Raw genomic sequence first — 23,537 nt, forward strand, 5'->3', positions numbered from 1 at the left:
AACGACCGGAAACTTAACTTTGAGATCGTTGGCAGAGAGTCCTGAAAGAGACCTGCCAACGCTCCAAACCCAGAACCAGAAGTCAAGTTTGGTTTGGTTTGGATGAAGGAGGATTGGATAAAGGAGGTTTGGTTTGGATGGAGGAGGATTGGCTAAAGGAGGTTTGGTTTGGATGGAGGAGGATTGGATAAAGGAGATTTGGTTTGGATGGAGGAGGAATGGATAAAGGAGGTTTGGTTTGGATGGAGAAGGATTGGATAAAGGAGGTTTGGTTTGGATAGAGGATGATTGGATAAAGGAGGTTTGGTTTGGATGGAGGAGACTGATGCCGACAGCTACACTTTTGCTAACGCAGCACAGTCGCAGCCAAGAGGGTTTGGGGAGAGCAGGCAATGGGGGTGGTTGGGGTAAGGTGGGGGGGGGGGTGTAATGGTGAGAATGGGGTAAGGAGACACCATCTATAACAGTCTCAGAGTTCCACTTGTCTCAGCTCCTCGACGTCGGGAAGAGGTAAGGAGAACTGGGAATCGTTCACGAAATGGTGAAATCTGTGTCCCATTTTTGAGTAAACTTGATGTTTTTTGTTGCTCAAGTAAACTCCTCGTTTTATTGTGCAATCCCTTTATTCATGTTTGAAGGTAATTACCATAGATGTGCAGGTAACCACCCCATAGATCTACGAAACTAAAATCTACAACGATTCTCCCCGTGCCCCCTTCCATCACTTAATGGGACGGTAATTGTGATTTGGGGTCGTTTTAGGGATCTGGGGTGCTTTAGGGCTCGCAATCCTGAAACAAAGTGTTTGTAGGTTCTTGGGTTCTGAAATCCCTGGTTCTTTTATAAGGAACACACCAGATGTACATTGTCCGAGTCACGGCCCTTGTCCGCACTTGCACAAGGTGCTGCATTCCTCGTACGCGGTTCCACGTGGAGTGGTTTGGATAGCTGGGGTTGTGTAAAGAGGTTAAAGACCAGGTGTTTGTGCTTCCACATGATCAGTGCATACGTACATTGTCATTCGTGCGTCACGAAGTTCTTTATCCGGTAAGCCTGCCATTGTCGATATCTCTGGTTCGATACACCTGCTGTTTGTAAGTCGTGCTTTTGCAAAACTCTCCAACCATGGTCTCTCGTTTCTACTGATGGGCGGACGCCGTGTCTCGGAGCAGCAGAACGATGGTGGTGCTCGGTGGGGATTTTTCTCTTACCCCGAGGTCTTTGGTCCAATTATTAGTTTGTCAGGTTAACAGGTCGCAAGGTTGTGCGTTCCTGAGATTGCTGACCCTACCAGGTGACCGAGACCATTTGGTTTCACGGCTCAGGGTGGGGATGGAACGGTCCTTATAAAGATGGCCAGGCAGACGTGTCTCGGAGCCCATAATTGATGGTGTTCGCGGGTATGCTCGAGAGCTGGAGTTACTGAAATCCTACCTTGCCTTCCACCAAACATGTGTGCGCCTTGCGTTATAATTAAACTCCCACCCTCGGTCATGGTGGCACCACCACCTATTGGGTTTCTCCTCGTGCTCGGGTCGCTTCGTCTTGCAATTCCCGCGCTCCACATTTCTCGGCTCGCGATCTGTGAATCCTGTGTGTACACCTGCGTCGTGACATTGTTACCTTGTTGCACTGTTCATCGATCCCCCCCCCCCCCAGGTTCGTCCTTCCAGCAGGAGGTACAGCTTGCTGTGAGTGCACGCCGAGTTGACGGGAGTGCGCTGCCAAGTGAACTGAACTACGCCACACTCAAACATCATTAAAACGTGAGTTGTGTAAAGGTTAACCATACCTGGGTTAAAGGTTGACCCCCACTTCACTCGAAGGTACTGCGGTCACTGCAGGTGGTGGTTTTCCACGGAGAGGTTGACCTCACCAATGACCTGCCAAGTGGTGAGGTTTTTCTAGTGGAACGGATTGGGGGAAGAAGGAGGAGAAGAAGATTAAGGAAAACACAGACTTACTTCCAACAAATCTCCTTTATTTAATTTAATTCATTTATATAATTCCCATCGTTTATTTTTAGTTCCACTTCTACATCACAGTGCTTGAACCAACGAAACGATTTTAATCCATTGGTGGGATCGAAATCCAGTAATCAATGAATGGAGTTTTTTTTTTTCATCCTTGATTAACAGAATGAAAACTTATTCTGATTGAATACGTTTTTTTTATGGGCCTCGACCCTCTGATTATCAAATGCATCCCCATGCATTCGGTTCCTAGATTACTTGATTGTGTTCCTAATAATTATCAAGCTGTCTAGGTGTAGGACAGTAGGAGGTGCCCTTGTTGCTGATATAATTAAATGGTACCCAAATGGAGGATGGAGAGGGATAAACCCCACATGGGTAGGAGAGGGAATGACCCCATGGTTGGGGGGGGGGGTAGGAGGAGTAGGAAACGTGTACGTCACATCTCGTTCATTAACTAGTTGTTTTTTCTTTGTTTTCAGCGGGTTTATAATCGATACCTGCCACGAGTCGTGATCAATTGGAAGGTCACTCGTTATCACCGAGGTAGATCGACTGTTACAGGTGCCATTCACCTGTCCGTGGTATCGTAAACATAAACTAGGAGGGCACTCGGTGGAGCGCATCCCTCCGCCACGTAATACCTGATCCACGAGAACATATCGGGCCAGTTACATGTTTGAAATATCATGATATACAGAACGATATCGTTTTTGGCCCAATTTCTCAGTGGTGAAGAATCACTTAAAAAAATTAAATAATTCTCATATCCGGATCCGGATCCGGTTCTTCACCAAAATCAAATAAATTTGTCCTCGTCACATACCCAATGTGTCCACCAAGTTTCATCCGAATCCGTCTACAACTTTTTGAGATATCGTGCACACAAACACACACAGACAGACAGACAGACAGACAGAAAGGGGTGAAAACATAACCTCCTTCACCTTCAGTGACGAGTAATAAAATTATCTTTTTATCTGCACTGGAAACACCTACTCCCTTCGGGAACAGGCTGGGATTGGTGAGGGAGGTGGGGCAAATCTATTTAGTCGTGCCCAGTAACCCCCCTCCCCCTGTCTCCAGCAGGGGACACTAAACCACTTACATTGTGACACGATTTTTGTGTGTGCACCTAAGTCGTCTCCTGTCATCGGGGGGGGGGGGGGGGTTGGGGGGAATTTTTTTTGTGCCCGTGACCTAACCCTGAGTACACCCAGTTCATCTGCAAAATTTGGTGGAGATTACCCAGCCGTGTTTTTTTTGTTGTTGTTTATGATTTTACACACACACACACACACACACACACACACACACACACACACACACACACACACACACACACACACACACACACACACACACACACACACACACACACACACACACACACACACACACACACACACCTTACTTCATGGAGTAAAATTGCACAAAAACACCACAATGTGGTTTATTTGTTGTCAAAGTACTACCTTTGGGCGGTTGCGTGTTCCACTGATCGTGTACTTTTTCAACATCCCAGTATCTCATGGGATCCGGTCTTTGTACATGGACCACAGGGACTAGTGCTGGTGTAAACTTTGAGGGGTATGTGAAGGTACAAAGTTTATTCAGTCAGTCAAATGCTGCTTATGTTTGTGTTCCCAATCCCTTTGTTGTGTTTGTTTGTGTTCCTAATATCTTTGTTGTGTTTGTTTGTGTTCCTAATATCTTTGTTGTGTTTGTTTGTGTTCCCAATCCCTTTGTTGTGTTTGTTTGTGTTCCTAATATCTTTGTTGTGTTTGTTTGTGTTCCCAATCCCTTTGTTGTGTTTGTTTGAGCTCCCAATCCCTTTGTTGTGTTTGTGTTCCCAATCCCTTTACGTTTGTTTGTGCTCCCAATCTCTTTGTTGTGTTTGTTTGTGCTCCCAATCCCTTTTATACGTTTGTTTGTGTTCATGTTCTGTTTGAAAGTCCTTTAATGTTCCTTTCTTTTACAAACCTCCCATAAAATATCATCCTTAACTGTTTACTTCTATTTTATTTTTCATTTCTTTTCTAAATAAAGTGGAATGTTTTCACAGTTCATCAATTTTTATTTGTGGAGAAACGTTTATTTCCAGTTTTTTTTTTCTCTACCCACCCATTTTTTTTTAACCTCAAATTGGAGGGTCATTTTAACACTCATTAAATGTGAATCATTTTGTTGCATTCTCCATTCCTCTTCTTGGCTGTCCCCACTGAGTTCATGCTCCTCCTACTTGTACATCCACCTGTAGAACCAGGTTTGGCCCCATACAAGCATGGCGCGTTTGGAAAGGGGGATATGTCGGACAATCCCTTCATACTTGCTATGTAGTCGGAGAGTGCATGAGTACTGTCTATGTAGGGATGGCGCGGAAAAAAAAAAATTCTGTCCCACCCACTATATACATAAATCTAAAGTTGGAGTATCTTCTCTAAAGTTGCTTTGGATACATATGAAAGTTTACCTGGTCTATTAAGCTGATCATCTTGGCAGGGATCACTTTTCAGTTCTCCAGACTATAGCAAAGGCAAAATTAAAAGATTTTTTTTTTTAAAGCAGAAAACCAAGATCAGTCAAAACCGGCAAATCTTCTCGTTCATCATCATAATAATAAACATCCATCATCATCATCTTCAGACGGCATCTTTCCGAGCTGCCTCTCTCTCTCTCTCAATGGCAATGATTCTGGTACTACTTGGCAATGGATCATTCGACGGATCCAACAGAGTTTTACTTGGTGCAGCATCCTTTATCTAAATTTTAATAGCTTGAAAGAATTCCACAAAGTATGCAAAACTCCATTCCTTGGTAAAGGAATAAGAAGGGATCAGAGAGGTGGGTGGGACCACGACTGTCAATCAGCCTGATGGGGCAGGGGGCGCTCGGCACATTTTCCCCGAGGTCCAATCAGACCTACAAGGGTGTAGTTAACAGTGAAATGTTATCAGGAAGTCGGTGACAGCAACAACCTACACATATTTCTATAAAGTACTTACGATTAGAAATGTTAGATCATCTATAAAGTATGTACAGGACCATTGGAGTGTGAGCATGTCAAAAGTATGTAGTCCAACATTTGTAAATCAGTAGTCAAACATCTAGATGCATTTTCAAAAAAAGGGAAAGAAACAAGTAATAAACATTTTAAACAAGAAATTTAATTTTAATTTTAATCGGAGATTGCAGACCCTCGCTGGGACTTGTTTCGTGTGGTTTGTGTAGTTTTGTGTGGTGTTTGTGTACTGGTGTGTTACATAATTAATTAGAGACATAGCTAGAACTACCATTTTATATCTGCTGGCAGTAATGACTGGATACCAAGACGTCCCACTTTGATGGGACGCCTGACCTTGACCCATGACGTTTATTATTATTCGGTTTAATTCAGGATGAGATTACAAGAAATTCAATTCAAATCTAAAGGAAGACCAAGCAGGTACGGTCCTGCATTGCAGTAATCAGAAGGAACCCGAACAAGCGAAAACCAAAGATGAAGTCATCAGGAGGAACCTGGATAGGATTCCCATTTCAGCTGCTACTCCTCTACCCTCAAACAGGGTAGCACACTCTCCCCACAAAATCCATCCATCCATCCATGTGCCACACAGAGGCACAGCCATACCAAGTGAGCTTTATTCAATTTTTTTTTTTAAAAGAATGCAGATTCAAACTAGAGTAATTCGACTGCGCGCAGTCGACGGGTATGCCTCCACTCTCCCGCACAAACACTTGAGTATTGACATATTTGATCCTTGACCTTTATCACATCTGGCCCAAAATCTAATCACTTAATTGACCTGTCTTACTTTAGCTTTGTACCAAGTTTGATGAAATTCTGTCCAATATTTCTTGAGTTTGGGTGTAAACAGTAAAATTTCAGAGTTTGACCTTGACCTTTGACCCTTGACCTTTATAACATCTGGCCAAAAATCTAATCACTTAATTGCCCTGTCTTACTTTACCTTTTTACCAAGTTTGATGAAATTCTACAATTTACTTCTTGAGTTATCGCGTAAACGAAAATCTGGACGAACGGACGGACAAACCAGAAACATAATGCATCCGGCACCTTTGGTGCGGAGGCATAAAAATCAAATAACTCTGGTTGCCAAACTATACATCCGATCTGGTAGAAATTTAAAACATGTATTCCCAATCACCACTTGATCATAACTGTGACGTTTCACGTCGATTGATGAAGCGGTTCAAGAGAATTTCTTTTTTCAAAGATTTTTCGCTCAATCTAATACGGCTGCCAGACCATGTGACCTATCAATTATTCGTGAATACCCTGGTATCCCCAAGGCTTGGGGAACATTTGTGTGAAGTTCCCCTCGACCTGTCCAGCCATTCTGGAGAAATTATTATTATTATTTTTGTATACCTTGTCGAGGCTCGTATGAGAGCTAACACACAATGCACAGCAAGGAGGGCATGAGACAAGAGGGGCGGGAGAGGAAAGGACAAAACAGTGGGGAACAGACATTAGGAGATCTGTGGAAGGGAGAGGTTTTCTGGTAAATCCAATATGGCTGCCAAATCAGGTGACCTATGACATCATATGTGTGAACCTTTTGTTCCTCATGGATAGGCGGTCATACGTTTCAAGTTTCATCTCGATATGTTCAGCCGTATCGGAGAGGAATTTTTTTTTTTTAAGGATTTATTATTATTATTTTTTTCAAAAAAATATATGGCTGTCAAACCACCTGAACGACGACGTCATCAATTTTTTTTTTTTTCGATGGACCAATTTATCCCGAGATGATATTCAAAATTTTTCATACTGATCAGATGTAGTGCTTTATGTATGCAATGGTGACGTCATAACGAGGGCACCTATAACGTCATAAAAAAAAAATCACCCTTATTCCCAATGAGGAGTTTTTTTGGTTGTATTTCATTTTTGAGGTTTTGATATTTGGTTATTTTCCTGATTTCTGTGTTATTTCGACTAAAATCACTGGGTACTGAAACCTCAATAAACAGTCTTACTTTCCTTTTTTGTGTCCGAGTACTATGACCGGTCACAAAACTTTGTTTTTTTTACATCATTTTGTCTTTTCTCAGGACAATCATTCAAAGAAAGATGTAGGGATGGTTTCACATGATCATTTCTTGTGACCATCCCGACCTTGTTTGCATACTTTTTGGAGGAACATCCCCCGATACATCCTTTTGCATTTAAAAAAAAGTTTTTATTACTTGTGAATACATTGTCGCTTAGCATGAACCAGAGGACACACACACACACACACACACACACACACACACACACACACACACACACACACACACACACACACACACACACACACACACACACACACACACACACACACACACACACACACACACACACACTCCTATTCAACATACTTTTGTTGAACATCTTGTATGTGGCCTTGCTTTTCTTTCTTACCTTTCCTTGTCACTTACACCTATCAGCACTGGTTCCTGTTCCTCTTCACTGAACCCTTAATCTAATGCAGCTACATCCTTTCTGTATTTTCCTGAGTGACACTGTACACAATAATGCAGATGCTTCCTGATCAGATTTCTATACAATGGTACCACGACTTTCACTGACACTCCTCATCTTGCAGTTCTACAGGGTGGTCCACCAAATGATGATAGTTTTTCTTGTCTTTGCACATCTGTAAGCGATAACATTTAGCACCAACATCGCATTATAATCGAGGGAACCTTGTGGGGAAAAAAAAAAATCCCTTGGTGCGTGTTCTTACTGGTCCCATATTTATCCATCCATCCATCCATCCATTGGGACCATACTTTGTGCAGATCGTTGTTGCTGCCTAGACAGTTTCCTTGACTATCGGGCACAATCCTGGACGGGTCGCCACTCCGACACAGGATACCAGCATGCTGGTACTCATTTTGCTGACCTCAGAAGGATGACAGGCAGTCAACCCCACCTGGTATTAATTCAACCCCACCTGGTACTGAGAGGGATTTGAACTCAGGATCCTAGGATCCCAAGCACACCACCCTAACCATTAAGCCAACACCAGGTATCTATATTTATAGAAGGGACGGTTATTTCAGCCGGATCAGTATCTTTCCATGCTTCAAAACGACATTTTTACAGTCATGTATTGAATATTTTGTTTGCGACAAGAAATTTACGAGTCACACATTTTATGAATAGACTTATCTGTTTCTTCACGTGGAACCATTTTCCTTGTAATCGTAAACGTTTCGTCTTGTTGGCCACCCTGCGTTGCCGTATGTCTGACACCGCGTCACCTGTCCCGGTGTTGTTTCAACATTGATCATTCATAACTTTGTCACCTCGAATTATAATGCAATATCTGTCTCCATTTTCAAATGCAGTACAATGGCCATCTTACTTTGACAGTATTGTCTTTGAAGACACAATTTAACAAACCTTTCGTTTGTAAACCCTCCAGCCGATCACACAATACGTCTTGTCCGAAGGATCTTGATTTATCCTTCACCAGCAGGGGCTATTCGGAGCTACCTGGCCTTTCCTGGCGGTAATTTCGGGACATGTTGGAGTTATCGGCCTGATGGTGGTTACCTTTTGCCTGCGGGCCAACAGCAGCACGACCTGACCCCACATCCCAATACACAATTTATAGTGGCTTTTGGTGGCCTCAAAATGTATGTCAAGTCTAACGACGGGTGGAAGTTTAAAACCTTGCTCAGATTATGAAGTACCTTACATACAACCCAAATTTGGGGCCTCGAGGTACTAGGGTTTGGCTGTGAAAGAATAACGCACACCCAAACACTTGGAAATATTTACAACATAAGCCGTTGCATCATACATGCCATGTCGTCAGGTTTCTATAAATGTTTGCAGGTTTTCTAAAATGTAACAAATTTGATGCTACGCGTCACAGACTTGTATTTTTGTTTGTGTTGCGTGAAATGAAAATGGAATGTTCGTATCCTGAGTCCTTGAACGTCCTTCTTTCTTCCACCCATTACTCCCCTGTATTGTGACTCTCAAACATTGTATTCCCTGCTCAGCCTCCCCAGGAATCAGACATGGAAAGAGGCACGCAAGAACTCTTCCTGAATTTCATGATTGTGATGATTACAATCATGATTCTGTGGCTACTCGTCAAGTCCTACCAAGAATGAAGGAAGACTGGAGACCTTGCAGTTGGGGGAGGGAGTGGGTCACCTGTTAGGATGAAGAGAGTGACCAAGGAAGAAATAATTTCTACACATTTCCTGCTGTCTCCTCTTGATCCCACAGAGGCTCTCCCCTCCCCCCCCAACCCCCTCAACCCCCAAACACCTAATGCTGGACCCTACCCAACGATACTTTCTCATTTTTCTCAGAGGATGCTTTGTTGTTGTTTTTTCTTCTTCTTCTTCAAAACAGACATACAACACATACAAAACATTGAGCAAATATGTGGCGGTAGACACACAAACAGCATCACGTACATGTATGTAGACGCGAATGTCACCAAAGCAAACTCATCACCACATCTCACCGGAATGTGAAAGTCAACCATGTGATGGATTAACGGCCAATAAACTACGGAGAAAGCACTGTGCCTAAATCGGTGAATGAAATGTAGAACAAAATTCGTACTTCATTCGTTTGAGAGTCGTCAGAAATTAGACAACAGTCGAATGAAAAAAAAGCACACCAGATTTACGAGACTTGATCGTGATCAAAAATATCTCAACTGTTCATTATTGTTTTGATAAATAGAACTTCATGGGCCGGGACGGGTGGACCCACAAACACGCGACTTATGTCTTCGTTTCACAACCAATCGAGAACTCTGGGTGCCTTTCCACAAACTACCCGGAAACACCGAGGCGGCGTTTGTTGGTTTAATAATGAATTTATTATCATTTGAAGTTTAAAATTCATTCAGGATCAGATGTAGTAATTCTGATTTCAAAATCAGCCTTTTCTTCCACTCACCTTCCGATCCCCATGCAATTCTGTAACATGTATATGGTGGTGGAGAGGGACGGGAAAGAGTTGTGGGGGTGGGGGAAAAGAGAGAGGATGCTTGGCATAGAAGGGTGCAAAGGGGGGGGGGAACCTCGTACGGCCAACCCCATAAGAAGGTGGGATATTGGCTGGGGTTCTGATGTGCTTCCTTTTGAGTGTTGTGGAATAGTGAAATTAATCATGGTGGGATAACTCGTGGAGGAAATGACTTGTAGACGATTGACATACAGACAGACAGACACCATAACAGACCAGATCAGCCAATATCCCATTTCACAAATAACAAACAGACAGATAGAGAAGGGTGAAAACATAACCTCTGTCCGCCTTCGGTGGCGGAGGTAATAACTCGTGGTGAACCGAGACCAGCAATCTTGAGCGCATAGTCTCGCCTCGTGCTCATTTTGAACAAAAATTCCATCGTTAACCGAACACCCTACTCTTATGGCCCATGTACTCATAATCATCCATGCACCCTATTATGTCACATACATTGTCATTATCTGCAGCTTTATTGATTATTAGGATATTAAAAAAAATCACTTGTGTGTACATGGAGGCTAAATTTGTTAATGAAGATGAACGTGGAAAAAAAAAATTGAAACTATATTCCTCATGGATAGTCAATCGTATGTAACGAAGTTTTGCATCAATCTGTCAGGCGGTTCTGGAGGAGAAGTTTTTTTTTTACGTTTTAGTTTTCAACCCAATATGGCTGCCAATCCAGATGACCGATGACATCATCAGATTAATTCTTCAATCACATCGGGTCACAGATCAGATATTTGAAGTTTCAGATTTTTCGGAAAAGGATTTTGATTCAACCAATTATGGCTGGAACCCCACTTCACTGATGACGTCATCATTATCACCCGATATCCTCCATGGGGAGTTGATGACATATGCCAAGTTTCAATTTTTTTTTTCTTCTTTTAATCGAATATGGCTGCCAGAGCATGTGACCAATGACATCAGAGTTATCAATAAAATATTCTCCATGGGGAGTCCCTCCAATGTTTAAAGTTTTGCATTGATTGGACAAGTGGTTGCAGAGAATAACATCTTTAAAGACGAAAATTTAAATTCCTTCATCAGAAGGAACCTGAATAGATTAGTATTGTTGAGGGCCAGGGGTCGGTGGCAAGAACGACCACTAAGTGGGGGAGGGTTCGTCGTCTCCCACCAGACTCCCCGGAATTGTAGGCCGTTGCTCTGGATAATTCCGAGACGTGGCAGGTCGCTTAACCGACCGTGGACGCCAATAACTCAACCACGTACCGAAGGGTCTATTTGTCTAGAACCAATTTACCTAATTAACTACGCGATTTCGACTACCGGAGAAACCACGCCCTCGGCACGTCTTGCTCGAACCGGGTCACCCTACGTTCCAACTACCGACCACCAACTCCGGTTCGGGTGCAGCCGAGCAGAAACTACCAAAGCCGTGCCGGCTGGAATGAACGGATTATCGGGTATAAAACCCCGCCTAAACTCAGATCCGAACCATGCTGGACCAATGCAAGAAGGGACGGAAACGGACTGGGAACATTTCTAACATGATTTATTTACAGTAAACAGAAAGACACAGGAAAGATTTATCGCGAATATACAAGAAATATTTACAACTCGCCGAAACCCCGTCACAGACGGATTCCGTTTCATGAGCCCAATATGACAACCAGTGGCGGCTCTTGTAAGAGCCATATCCCAGTCGATGTACTCCATGGCCATACCTAATGAGGCCCACAAAACGTCCTTGTACACAACATTTTTGATGTACACTACTCCTTGTGAAGAAGTCCCCTGATTTGTGCACGTGTCTACTTTGACGTACAAACACCGTGTCAAAACTTCTCAGGTCACAGTACCGAGAAAAACGTGACGCGACCGCTAGGAGGAGCACAAAATTGATCCTTAAGCATTAATATATAGATGATGATCAAATAAAAACACATACAATTCTACTTAAAGACAGGCCCAACACACTCAGATGCCTTATTGAAGACCCCCGCAGCCGGAGAAGGGGAGACGAGCTGGGGGTCGCAGTTTGGCGGGGTACCCACACGCTGGAGGTAGGGGGTGCGCCACGGTGCGGCACCTGTCAATGGTGGTCCGGCTCAGGGGCTCGTGCCCGTGGAGGAACCCGCGTGGAGCAGACTGAGTCCCCGGGCAGAGATCAGGGTCGCGGACGGGACCCACTTCTCCCCGTGGATTGCCAGGGAGACGGCGTGCAACTGACTTGTATTCCTGGCGGTGGCAGTGATGTCGGACGGGTGACGAAGTCGCCTCTCACTCTCGTTGGATCCACACAGCTCTCGCACTTCTCCTCATTTTTCAGACGTGCCCCTCTCTTAAATGCCAACCAAAGGCAACAAAAGAGCCTTCGTACGGGGCGGAGCTCCGTGAAGCACACGCCACTGTCCGCCTTGATTAGACAGGGTTCCATGGCATGCCCTTCCTGGGCGGGGTTTCGGTGAAGCACACGTCACAGTCCGCCTCGATTGGACAGGGGTCCACAGCACGCCCTTCCTGGGCAGGGTTTCGGGTTGGACGAGCCAAGCGCTCGCTCAGTAGCAGGCTGGATGGTCCGCTGGATGTGGCGTTGGAAGATTTGTGGTTTGAAGATATAACCTACCTAAATCGTCGCAACGCACACCTTTGATTCTCCTACGAGACAAAAGGAAGGGACCTGTCTCACATGTACTTAACTGGATAACTGACTTTTGGGACACCTGTATGTTGTATGCATCTGGTTTCCAGATCCGTAACAGTATTAACCTGGAATTATGGTTGTATAAAATTAAAAAGCTTCAGGCATTTTTGAGTAAAAGTTGGCAAATATGTTATTCTGAAGGTTTGGGTGTATCAAATCAATTCCTGCTGTTTCCCAAGCTGAATCTCTTAAGCTGTCGTTGCCAGTGGACCAAATCCAAGATCACAAGGAATCTAGACGCAGGAGGAGGCCATTCGGTCCATCGTGCCTGCTCCACATCAATACCAGACCAATTAATTTAATACAGGGTCAGAGGAATGGGAAAGAGTTGTGTGGGTGGGGGTGAAGACAGAGGATATGCACATGGAGGCTAACTTTGGGTCTGCCATCTCTGATTGCTCTTTTTCTTGTTTTAATCTGTGGTGGCCTCCTTTGAGTATGTCAAAGAGATTTGAAATTTAAAACATATTCCCCATCAGGACTAGGTCATAATTATGCAGTTTTACATCGATTGATTAAGCAGTTCCAGAGAAAACATTATTTAATATTTTTCTTCAATCCAATATGGCTGCCAAACCATGTGACCTATCAATTATTCCTAAACAAACTTGTACACCCAAGGCTTGGGGAACATTTCTGTGAAGTTTCCCCTCGATCTGTCCACACGTTCTGGAGAAGACAATTTGTTGCAGGTTTTAGGGTAAATCCATTATAGCTCCCAAACCATATGACCTATGACATCTTATTTGTGAAACTTTTGTTCCTCATGGATCGGCGGTGATGCTTGTGAAGTTTCACCTCGGTCTGTTCAGCCACTTCAGAGAAGAAGATTTTTGCAGGATTTTTTTTCAAAAAACAATATGGCTGGTGAATCACGTGACTGATGATGTCATCAATTTTTTTTCTGTGGACCATTTTATCCCTTGATGACCCTCAAATTTTCATACTGATCATATGTAGCATTCTTCATCTGCAATTATGACGTCACAACAAAGGCACCTCTGACATCATGAAAAAACTCACTCGTTCCCCATGAGGAGTACTTGCTAATTGCCAAATTTCAATTTTTCCTTGGTGCGGTTTCAGAGATGTAGGTCCAAAGTTTTTCCATTTTTCCAACATGGCTGCCACACCACCTATGACATCATAATTATCATTAAACCATTCTGCATGAGTCGTTGCACCGATGGTGAAAATGTCGTCTCAATCCGACAAGCGATTGCAGAGAAAAACATAAAAGTTCTGTGTGGACAAAGACAGACAAACAAACACAGACAGACAGACAGACAAACAAACATTTTCTGTTATCTCGTCTGCTTCTCGGAACCCGAGAAAGCTGTTCTTGGTGTCTTCATGGGTTTTTGAGGTCAACAAATCCTTTCCTGAGTTCAGAAAAACAATTTAGGAAGGAGAAAAACGTTTCCTGGACATGTTGGATATATTAGACCACAGTTCCTGAAATCATCAACCACATGGAGACCGAGAAGCAAAACTTGAAGGAGGAGATTGAAGACAAATCACACGGTGATGACTTGGAAGAACTTCTTTCCTTGCTTGCTGCCACCGAATTCCGAGATCTCATGGAAACCTCCGTGCCATCAAATGAAAATGTCAACTTCGAATTCTGGTGGGGGTACGTGCAAATGGTTGAGATACTTCTCCTCTTCACTTTTGCCGAGAGACATGGCAATCGGGAACTCGATCTGCACGTAGTCCAGTGCATGGTTCCTTTCTTCATGCTCGGTATGATCACACAAACTATGCCTGCTGGGTAACGATCTACGTGAATGAGATGCATTTCCTTCCTCCAGAAGTTAGAGAAGAATTTGACAAGGACAATTTTGTTGTGAAGCGTGGTGTCAAAACATTCAGTCAAGTCGACCCTGACCAGAGTCAAGAATGGCAGAATGGGCATTTTCAGGTGGAAAGAAGAGAGGTGGCATGATTGGCATAACGAAGACATCCTCTGCTCTAAGCAGATGGGCACTCTGATACAACCTGCGGACACATCTCGCTCCTGAAACAAAAGATTTCTATGGTCTCGAATTCGGTGATGAGAATTAATTTCTGAAAGAAAGGCAAAAACAAGACAATGAAGGCGAAGATGGCTTTCGAACAGCATTGAAGTCCTTCAACCTGTCCTCAGAGGAGGTGCCTGAAGACTTGCTGAACATTGCAACTAAAGATCTTGCAACAAAGGAAATTGAAGATCATCTGTTGGGTGCACAGGCAAAAAGCCAGGAGCAGCTAAACACATTCATTGAGGAGAGAGCCATGCCTTTTGGAGAGAGGGAAAGGTGAAGTTCAGAGATCCTCTGCCCCAAAACAAGCCAATGACACTTTCTTCCTTGTTTGAGGTCAAACAGAAGGATTTCCATAGTGGTGTCATGAGGTCGATCAAAGCAGACAGAAAAAAGTATTCAATGCCTCATTACTGCCTACGAAGCTGGACATAACATTGATCGGTCAGATATATTGTCACATGAACTCTTGCCAGTCCCACAATTTCTAACATAGACCAATGGAAGCCTTCGCTCCGGATCGAAAGCAGACTTGTCTCAAGTACTTACTGCAGGAATATTAAGCCTTGATGGCACAGATCTCGGTGAAGAAGCCTTACTGATCATCGATGGTCAGGCACTGATGTTCACTATTGGTAAACCCCAGAAAGCATCGACGTTTGGAGACTTCGCTGACATGTTCGTTGGAGCAGTTCTTCAAGGAGGTTCAGTGTTCAGACAAATTGATGTCATATTCGACAGGTACGATGAGAGGTCAAATGTGGAACAAGGAAGAGATGTGGTCAGGGATCAGCAGTGATCCAGCGGTTGATCAGGAGTAGAGATGTTCCATTGCCCTCCAAGTGGGATAATTTCATGGTACACGCAGAAAACAAGGCAGATTTATGAAGATTCCTCTCACAGAAAATGATGCTGCAATCTCCAATCAACAAGATAGTCGAAGCTGCTGGAGGTTTTGTTGATGAAGAGGAAGTGGACACATCTGATCCAGAGGTTGACACATAGAAACAAGAAGCCCACCATGAGGAGGCTGACACGAGAATCATCCTCCACTGTGTAGAATCAAGCAACATGTATCGTAATAACTGCATGGGATACCGATGTCTGAGAACTGCTCCTGGCACATTTCCACAAGATTGCCAGTTCCAAAGTTTGGCTTAAAGCAGGGACAGCTAAGAAGAGGAAGTACGTCCTGACACATACTATTGTGGAGCAAAATCATTTTGATGAAAACGTGTTGGAAATATTGCCTGCCTTCCATGTTGTCACTGGTAGTGACACCACTTCATGCATATCCAGACATGGTAAAAAGTTATGTTGGAAAGTCTTCCAGGAACGTCTTCTATCACCTGCTCGAACATCGAGGCCAAAATGAACTCGATGACACCACAGCCCAGAATGCAGAATCAAAGTGAAGTCTATAATGTTCCAAAAATCAACACTGTGAACAAGACACACTCTATTGGGTCACATGCACCGGAAAACCTCCCGATGACAAGCGATGCCGTGTCTTTACACACCAAACGGGAATATTAACAAGCAGCAGTGCGGTGACGATCACACAAGCAGTACCCCCAAACGTCCTCCTCCTGAGACCATGGGATGGAGAATAGACGGCACATCACCGGTGCCCATTCTAATGTCCCGACCACGAATCCCAGAATATAGCCTTGAAATGACCATTTAAAATTGCACTATAAAGTGCACGAGTCCACGTTACAAGTGCAAGAAATCTCGACTGCTTTGTACAGCAGCGTCCAAATGCACAGCCTCCAATAACACCTGCAGCAACGCGTTAAGGAATTACATACTTGATTTTAACCTTCAGTTAGCGATTCAAAATAACAATGAGAGTCTGATTTTGTTTTTAACACGCTGCCAGCAATGTGTAATAAGCCTCCAGACACAGTGATTGTCAATTCTATGGTCCCTGGAAGCAAAGATGTGGATAACAGATAATTAATTGACGGTGGCCATCTTGGATTTTTACCTTTACAATGTGTTAGTCACACCGAAAGCAGAAAAACATTATATACATGTTTTTTTAAAATTTGAATCGTGATTATATCCCTTACATACCAAACTAAAACCATCACAGTACCTTCTGGTTGAAACTATGAAAACATGTATTTTTAAAATCTGTGGTGGCCATCTTGGATTGGGCCTGCTGGGAGTGTGAGCTCAACAGATACAGCTTGGCACACACAGCAGATATGGATTCAACACACCCAAAACTTTGAGGATAACATATGTCACAGCTTTTTCTCAAAAATTCCTGCATGGAGGTGTCTGATTTTCTGAAAATTGGACTCGTCTGGAAGAAGTAAAGAGCAGAGATGGAGTCATCAGGAGGAACCTGGACCCACAACCCTTAAACCCATCCAGGTGCAGCCAAGCCAGCCCTACAGAAAACTTTACACAATAATTCACTTCTCTTCAGACAGACAAAGAAAGAGAAATACATTTTAAAAAGCAAGAATTTAGAATGAACAAGGACAAATGTAAAAAAATAGAAAGAAGTGTGAAAGGAACAACGATGCCGGGAAGAACCCAGAAAGATAGATTTCATCAGTTACTCCCCAGGATCAAACACAGCAACATGTACAAGCTACCAGAGGACCATCAACGGGGAAGCACAGTCCACACAGCTTCAGGATATGGTACAAACACAATCAAAGATAGACAGACAGACATGGGCTTTAGAATAGTCTCGAAACCGCTTCAGGGAAACATATCCCATGAGAATGCTGACTGAGGGTTTACAGGTGGGGATGAGTGGGGAGGGGGAGAGGGGCCAGATGTGTGGCCTCGACATATATTTTTCTTCTTCTCCTTTCACATGAAGCACAAGACTGTGGGGTAACATTATTGGGTGAGAATGCGGTTATGCAGCTGATGGAGTTCCACCTTTAGGTTTTTAGCTTATCTGGTATTGAAATTCCACATGACGTATTGTCATCACGCAGCATGCGTCCGTCTGTCTGTCAGTCTCCTATTTTGACTTCTCCAGCCAAACCGTTGGTCCGACCTGGCTGAAATATAGCACAACGGTCCTTAGTTAAGTATCTACGGAGGGTATCCGTGCACCTCCCCCCCCCCAGGACTCCAAACCAATTTTTTGGAACCAAAGCTTCATTTTATGGTCCAATTACACATTTGAGATGTTATCAAATAAAAATTCCCAGCACTCTGGCGATATTCAAGATGGCATCAAAAATTGGTAAAATCATAGAATATGGTATATAACATTTCAAAAATGTGACAAATTGGAAAAACAATCATTGGGATTTGGTTCCTGGTCATTAGTAACTAATTTCCGATGATTGGATTTTGTTGCCACTTTAAAAAAAATCCAAGATGGCGTCCAAAATGGCCGCCAAAATATGAAAAATCATAGAAAATTATATATAACAGCCAAAAACTGTGACAAAATTGTAAATTAATCATTCAAATAAAATGTTTCTTATCATTAGTAACTAATATCTGGTTATTCTAATTCAGTTGCTATTTTTTAAGTTGAGGACTTTGGCATGGAATTCCAGCGAGGAATATCTGGTAACAGCAAAAATGCCACGAAAATGGATATTTTATATCACGATTGTCCAGCGCTCATCAGACGATGCCAGCAAACTTTCATTATACAAGGAAACACTTGTGGTAATTCAAACAATGCCATTTTGTTATGGCATTCCACAGACGACTATCTCCAAATTATCTCCTGCAACTACAGTTCATACATCCGGTTTAATAAGCTATTTGTTTTGTTAAGTTAATAATTTATATTTTAATAGCAACCTCACATATCAATGTACATTCTGCGGAATAATCTATGAAACTCTGCACCCGAAAACATATCATCAATAAACTCATTCCACAAGCTTTCTTGGGTTAAACCATGACCACACCACACCACACCACACCACACTCAATCCCACTACATACTGGACTCAAACTCGCTGGAGACTCAGCATGACCAGACCAGACCACAACCCATCCAACACCATTTAAAAACTGTGAGAACGCTCCTCGCCCGAACCCATGGCCCCTCCTCGTCCGAACCCATGGCCCCTCCTCGTCCGAACACACGGCCCCTCCTCGTCCGAACACACGGCCCCTCCTGGTCCGAACCCACGGCCCCTCCTGGTCCGAACCCACGGCCCTCCTGGTCCGAACCCACGGCCCCTCCTGGTCCGAACCCACGGCCCCTCGTCTGAACCCACGGCCCCTCCTGGTCTGAACCCACGGCCCCTCCTGGTCCGAACCCACGGCCCCTCCTGGTCCGAACCCATGGCCCCTCCTCGTCTGAACCTACGGCCCCTCCTGGTCCGAACCCACGGCCCTCCTGGTCCGAACCCATGGCCCCTCCTCGTCTGAACCTACGGCCCCTCCTGGTCCGAACCCACGGCCCCTCCTGGTCCGAACCCACGGCCCCTCCTGGTCCGAACCCACGGCCCCTCCTGGTCCGAACCCACGGCCCCTCCTCGCCCGAACACATGGCCCCTCCTCGTCTGAACCCACGGCCCCTCCTCACCCGGACCCATGGCCCCTCCTCGCCCGAACCCATGGCCCCTCCTCGTCTGAACCTACGGCCCCTCCTCACCCGGACCCATGGCCCCTCCTCATCCGAACCCACGGCCCCTCCTTGTCTGAACCCACAACCCTTCCTCGCCCGAACCCACGGCCCTTCCTCATCCGAACCCACGGCCCCTCCTCGTCCGAACCCACGGCCCCTCCTCGTCCGAACCCAAGGCCCCTCACGCGCCCAAACTTGTGTGGCTATTATTAAAAAAAACACTACAGATCACCATATTTCGCAAAAAAAAATTCCAGGTAAAAAGACGTCTTTCAGAGCACGAACGAAACTTGCAAAGTCCATAAAACAAATTTGACCTCAAAAATATTTGGTGGTTGAATTCAGTGACCTGAAGTATAAATACTCTTCAAATTTCAAGTTAATCGGATGAAAATTGAGGATTTTAGAAATACCACCTCAGTTGTTGACCTTTGGCTGATGTTTTACCTTTTGACCTTAAAAACAATTGGTTTCTTCCTTGTGATAAACTACGTCTCGTGAAGATTGGTTTAAAATTGTGACCTGTAGGCGATTGACAGACAGACAGGTGTGAAAACATAACCTCCTTCCTCCTTCAGTGGCGAAGGTAATAATTTGGACGGTGAGAGCGAGCACACAGCACTGAACTTGTCAATAGATTAAAACAACTAATCAGACTTTTACTAAGAGAGCACTAAACGTATCAATAGATTAAAATAATTATGTTAACCGAGACATTTCCGAACACAGGGAGCTACAGTTCGCAGATTAAAATAAGTTTTCTTTAAAATCATAAAACAACAAATCCTAAAATTATTATTAACGAGATATTTATATAAATATATTAATAAATTGAAGAAATACACACACACACCAATTTGAATGGTTGCTAGGACACAAGATTTTCAACCGATTTCAGTGGTTGCTAGGAGACAAGGAAACAAGTGAAAAACCGTTCATAAATAACCGTTTGAATATTTGAACAACAGTTTGATGCAGAGATGAGTGAGGTGGTCATGCTGGTTGGTGGGCATGTTGTATTTAGGGTAAGATGTGTACGATTTAATATAGAATCATATAATATAATGTGTGATAGGAGTTGTAAATACGTGATAATACATTAAATCTTCTCAAGAGTAAAATCTGATTCGTGATGTTGTATTGATGGGTCGACTGACTGCATGGACGCAACTGAGGTTGTGGATCTTCTGATGTAGTTAATCAACTGATGTGGGTAATCTACCGATGTGGATCCGTGCTCAAGGTTGTGGATCTGCTGTTTGGAGAGGTCCTGGGCTGAAAGGGTCGAAATCTTGAGGAAGAACGGTTCCCAGCTGATGATCCGTGCGGTCGGGAAACTATTCAATTGGGAACAGGTAAATGTTCTTACTTTAGGTAAGGGAACGATGTTTTGTGGTTGATAATTTAAATTAAGTTGAACACAGGATGTTGTGAAATTAACATAACGAGCAGAGTACCCACCCTCCAGGCAGTCATGATGACACATGAAATGAAAAGCACAAAAAATGCACAATGCAAACAATTTCGTGTTGTCTCCTATTGTTGTTTCACTTATTCTTAGGATTGATCATTCACAAGACTTCAGGGTATACTACATTGTTAATAAGAGTATTTCCTGACGCCCTCGGATTTGCATGAATTTTGATATCGCCACTATTTCCCACTCTACTCATGACGACATAGAGCTGGCCATGGCTGAAAAAGTCACTTTTCAAATATAGTCCAACTTTTTTCAATGTTTGTCCCTGGGCCTAATTCGCGGTCATCCTAAAACACAGACGGACAGGAAATTGTTTTCTTTGCATTTGGAATGGAAATTGGTTCTCAGATGGAACTTTTGGTGTCCGAGGGATGAAGTCTCTTCCCAGTATGGGGTCTGGAAGATAGTCGTGCATCTATGATGCTTGGAAGTAGGTTCTGTACGATATATCGGCTTCCATGACAATGTCCGTTTTTTGGGGCAAAGTTCCGCAGTAACATAATTGTGCCCCAATTTTCAACCGTAATTTATGAGGCGGCATTCCAGATGCAGAGATAGAGTTCAGAAACTCACATGGATATTGATGCGCGTTCTCAACATCAATGATTTTGTCACGACTCAAATAAATTTTTTCCTCGCCTGAAAATTCACGAAGTATGATTGTATTTATTTCTGTGACGGCATCATTGGTTGGGCACAGTATAGTCCTGCTACACAGCCATGCAGGATCTCGATAGCGATGAGCGAGGTCATCGAAAATTAAATTGATGTGAGATTTTATATTTTGCAGGAAGTACTTTTCCTCGATTTGCACTTTGAATTCGCCGACATGTGAGAGGATAGAGAGTCGACGCTCGCCAATCTGAAGGAGAGTATTCGCGAATTCATTGTCGAAGCCGGCGTTTAGAACTCGCATATTGACCGTAAAACGATAAACATGGACGCGTTTCCAAAGTACAGATCGCTTCATCGTGGCTCGAATAGTGTGTGCCCGTCCGCCGCGTCTGATCACTGGAAGTATCTGCCGCCGGTCTCCAGAGAAGATAATGGTTAAACCGCCGAATGGCTTATCGACCCCTCGCACATCTCGGAATGTTCTGTCAGCTGCTTCGATGATACGTCTATCACACATAGAAACCTCATCAATAAGTAAGACATGACATTTCCGAATGAGTATACCAGTACTGTCCCTTTTAGTGATGCTACATACGGAATTTTCCTTGATTGATAATGGCACCTTACACCGCGAATGAAGAATACGGCCATGAGAGAGCAGTGTCGCCGCTATTCCGCTCATCGCCGTGGCGAGAGCAACCTTACCTTCAGATCTGACTCGAGCTAAGAGTAACGTCCGCGAGAAGGTTTTCCCAGTACCACCTGGGGCATCAACACTGAATAGCCGACCCTGGTTATAATCCACAGAGTCCATAACAGCGCTGAAGACGATTCGTTGTTCGTTATTCAGTAGCGGCATGTTCGCAGAGACAGAGTCGTTTTGTTCGTGAACATCATAGTTCGTTTCCTCACTCACAACTTGGACCGGTTCCAATTGCTCCACTATTACTGGATCAGGCTGTTGAATGTGTAAGTGGAAGTCTTTTTCAATATCTAATCCATGCCGAACTGAAATCATCTGTATCATCAACAGTGTTGTGTGGATCATCGGCTCTGTTGGTTCATTTACACCATATTTATGAGGAAGGTCTTCCATGAGAAGAATCTTGTGTTTATTCCAAAATTCATTTGGATTTGATGGTCGGACAAAGATGAGTATATTAGCGAACACCTCGTGAACAGTTGAACCGAACCGTACAGAGGCAGCTTCCTCCATTGCCTTGTCCACTTCTGAGTCATCACCTAATTACCCCAAGGCAAGGCAGGTAAGTTGCTCGGTCGGATAAACTACACCGTTGTGAGTACGAAGGTTTTCATAAGATGTGGGTCGAGCAACTATGTGTAATAACATCCACAAATAGAACAACTCGCTCTGTTCGGAAGAGAGGTTGATAACCGGAATGCGACCAATCGTGTCCGAGTAAACCTTTTGATGATCATTCATCTCAGACTCTTCATCACGGATCAGTCTCGTCACATGAGCCCGCCTCTTCTAGGTATTTCCAGACCATGGAAAGTACTTGAAAACGTTTGGATATGTAATGTTCAGTTCACTATTTAGATTTAGTTTGAAAAACTCTATCAACTTGGTCTTTGGTGGGCCATTGGATAGAAGTGTTTTCTTCACCAGGCTAGAATAGTACGGTCTGTTCCTTTCTCCAGATGTATCGGTAGTTTTTGTAGAGATGGTGGCATTTGTTGAATGGGAAACTCGTACAGTCTCCAGTAGGATTCAGATGCACTGATGTACCGAGCATCCACAAAACGTTCAATTTCATCATTGGTTATGTCCTTCTCCTGTCCATTGGCCAATCTGATAGTCACGTGATAATTTCTTTTTGTTACATATTTGTAGATGTACTTTACACTGGAGACGGAATTGACGATTTCTACATTTATGGGAGCAGAGTATTAGAGAGACAGAAACGGGTTGAAAGGGACTACCCAGCTTTTGTCAACGATGATGTCTTGACCTCTTATTTTCTTCGTACGCGTCCGACCACCGTCATCAGGCGATCGCCGTTGATACGTGGGGTAAGGGAGATTCTGACAATGCAGTACGGTCCACAAACCGCTTTGGGAAGTCTTTTTTGCAATGTCGATGGTCTCCTTGACCCACCATGCACGGAGAAGATTGGTTTAGTTCCCCGCATGGACCGTGGATATTATTACGGGTGATTATAT

At 43.8% G+C, this 23,537-nt stretch overlaps 1 protein-coding gene across 1 annotated transcript; it reads left to right on the forward strand.

Moving 5' to 3' along the window:
* The first annotated feature begins 356 nt into the window (after positions 1 to 356).
* On the forward strand, positions 357 to 10,965 carry LOC147016361 (sarcolipin-like). The gene is made up of 3 exons (XM_085844975.1): positions 357 to 510; positions 1,660 to 1,766; positions 9,000 to 10,965. Exon 3 carries the CDS (start codon positions 9,018 to 9,020, stop codon positions 9,111 to 9,113), a length of 96 nt encoding a protein of 31 aa, XP_085701101.1. The 5' UTR covers positions 357 to 510; positions 1,660 to 1,766; positions 9,000 to 9,017; the 3' UTR covers positions 9,114 to 10,965.
* The last annotated feature ends 12,572 nt before the right edge of the window (positions 10,966 to 23,537 follow it).

This window comes from Eptatretus burgeri, chromosome 11 (genome assembly GCF_056783735.1).
Source record: "Eptatretus burgeri isolate ZD-2024b chromosome 11, Ebu_testis_v1, whole genome shotgun sequence".
In the NCBI taxonomy this organism is placed as follows: Eukaryota; Metazoa; Chordata; class Myxini; order Myxiniformes; family Myxinidae; genus Eptatretus; species Eptatretus burgeri.

What these genes read in the sequence shown, in the direction of transcription:
- LOC147016361 (XM_085844975.1), top strand. Translation starts at nt 9,018, where the DNA reads ATGGAAAGAGGCACGCAAGAACTCTTCCTGAATTTCATGATTGTGATG.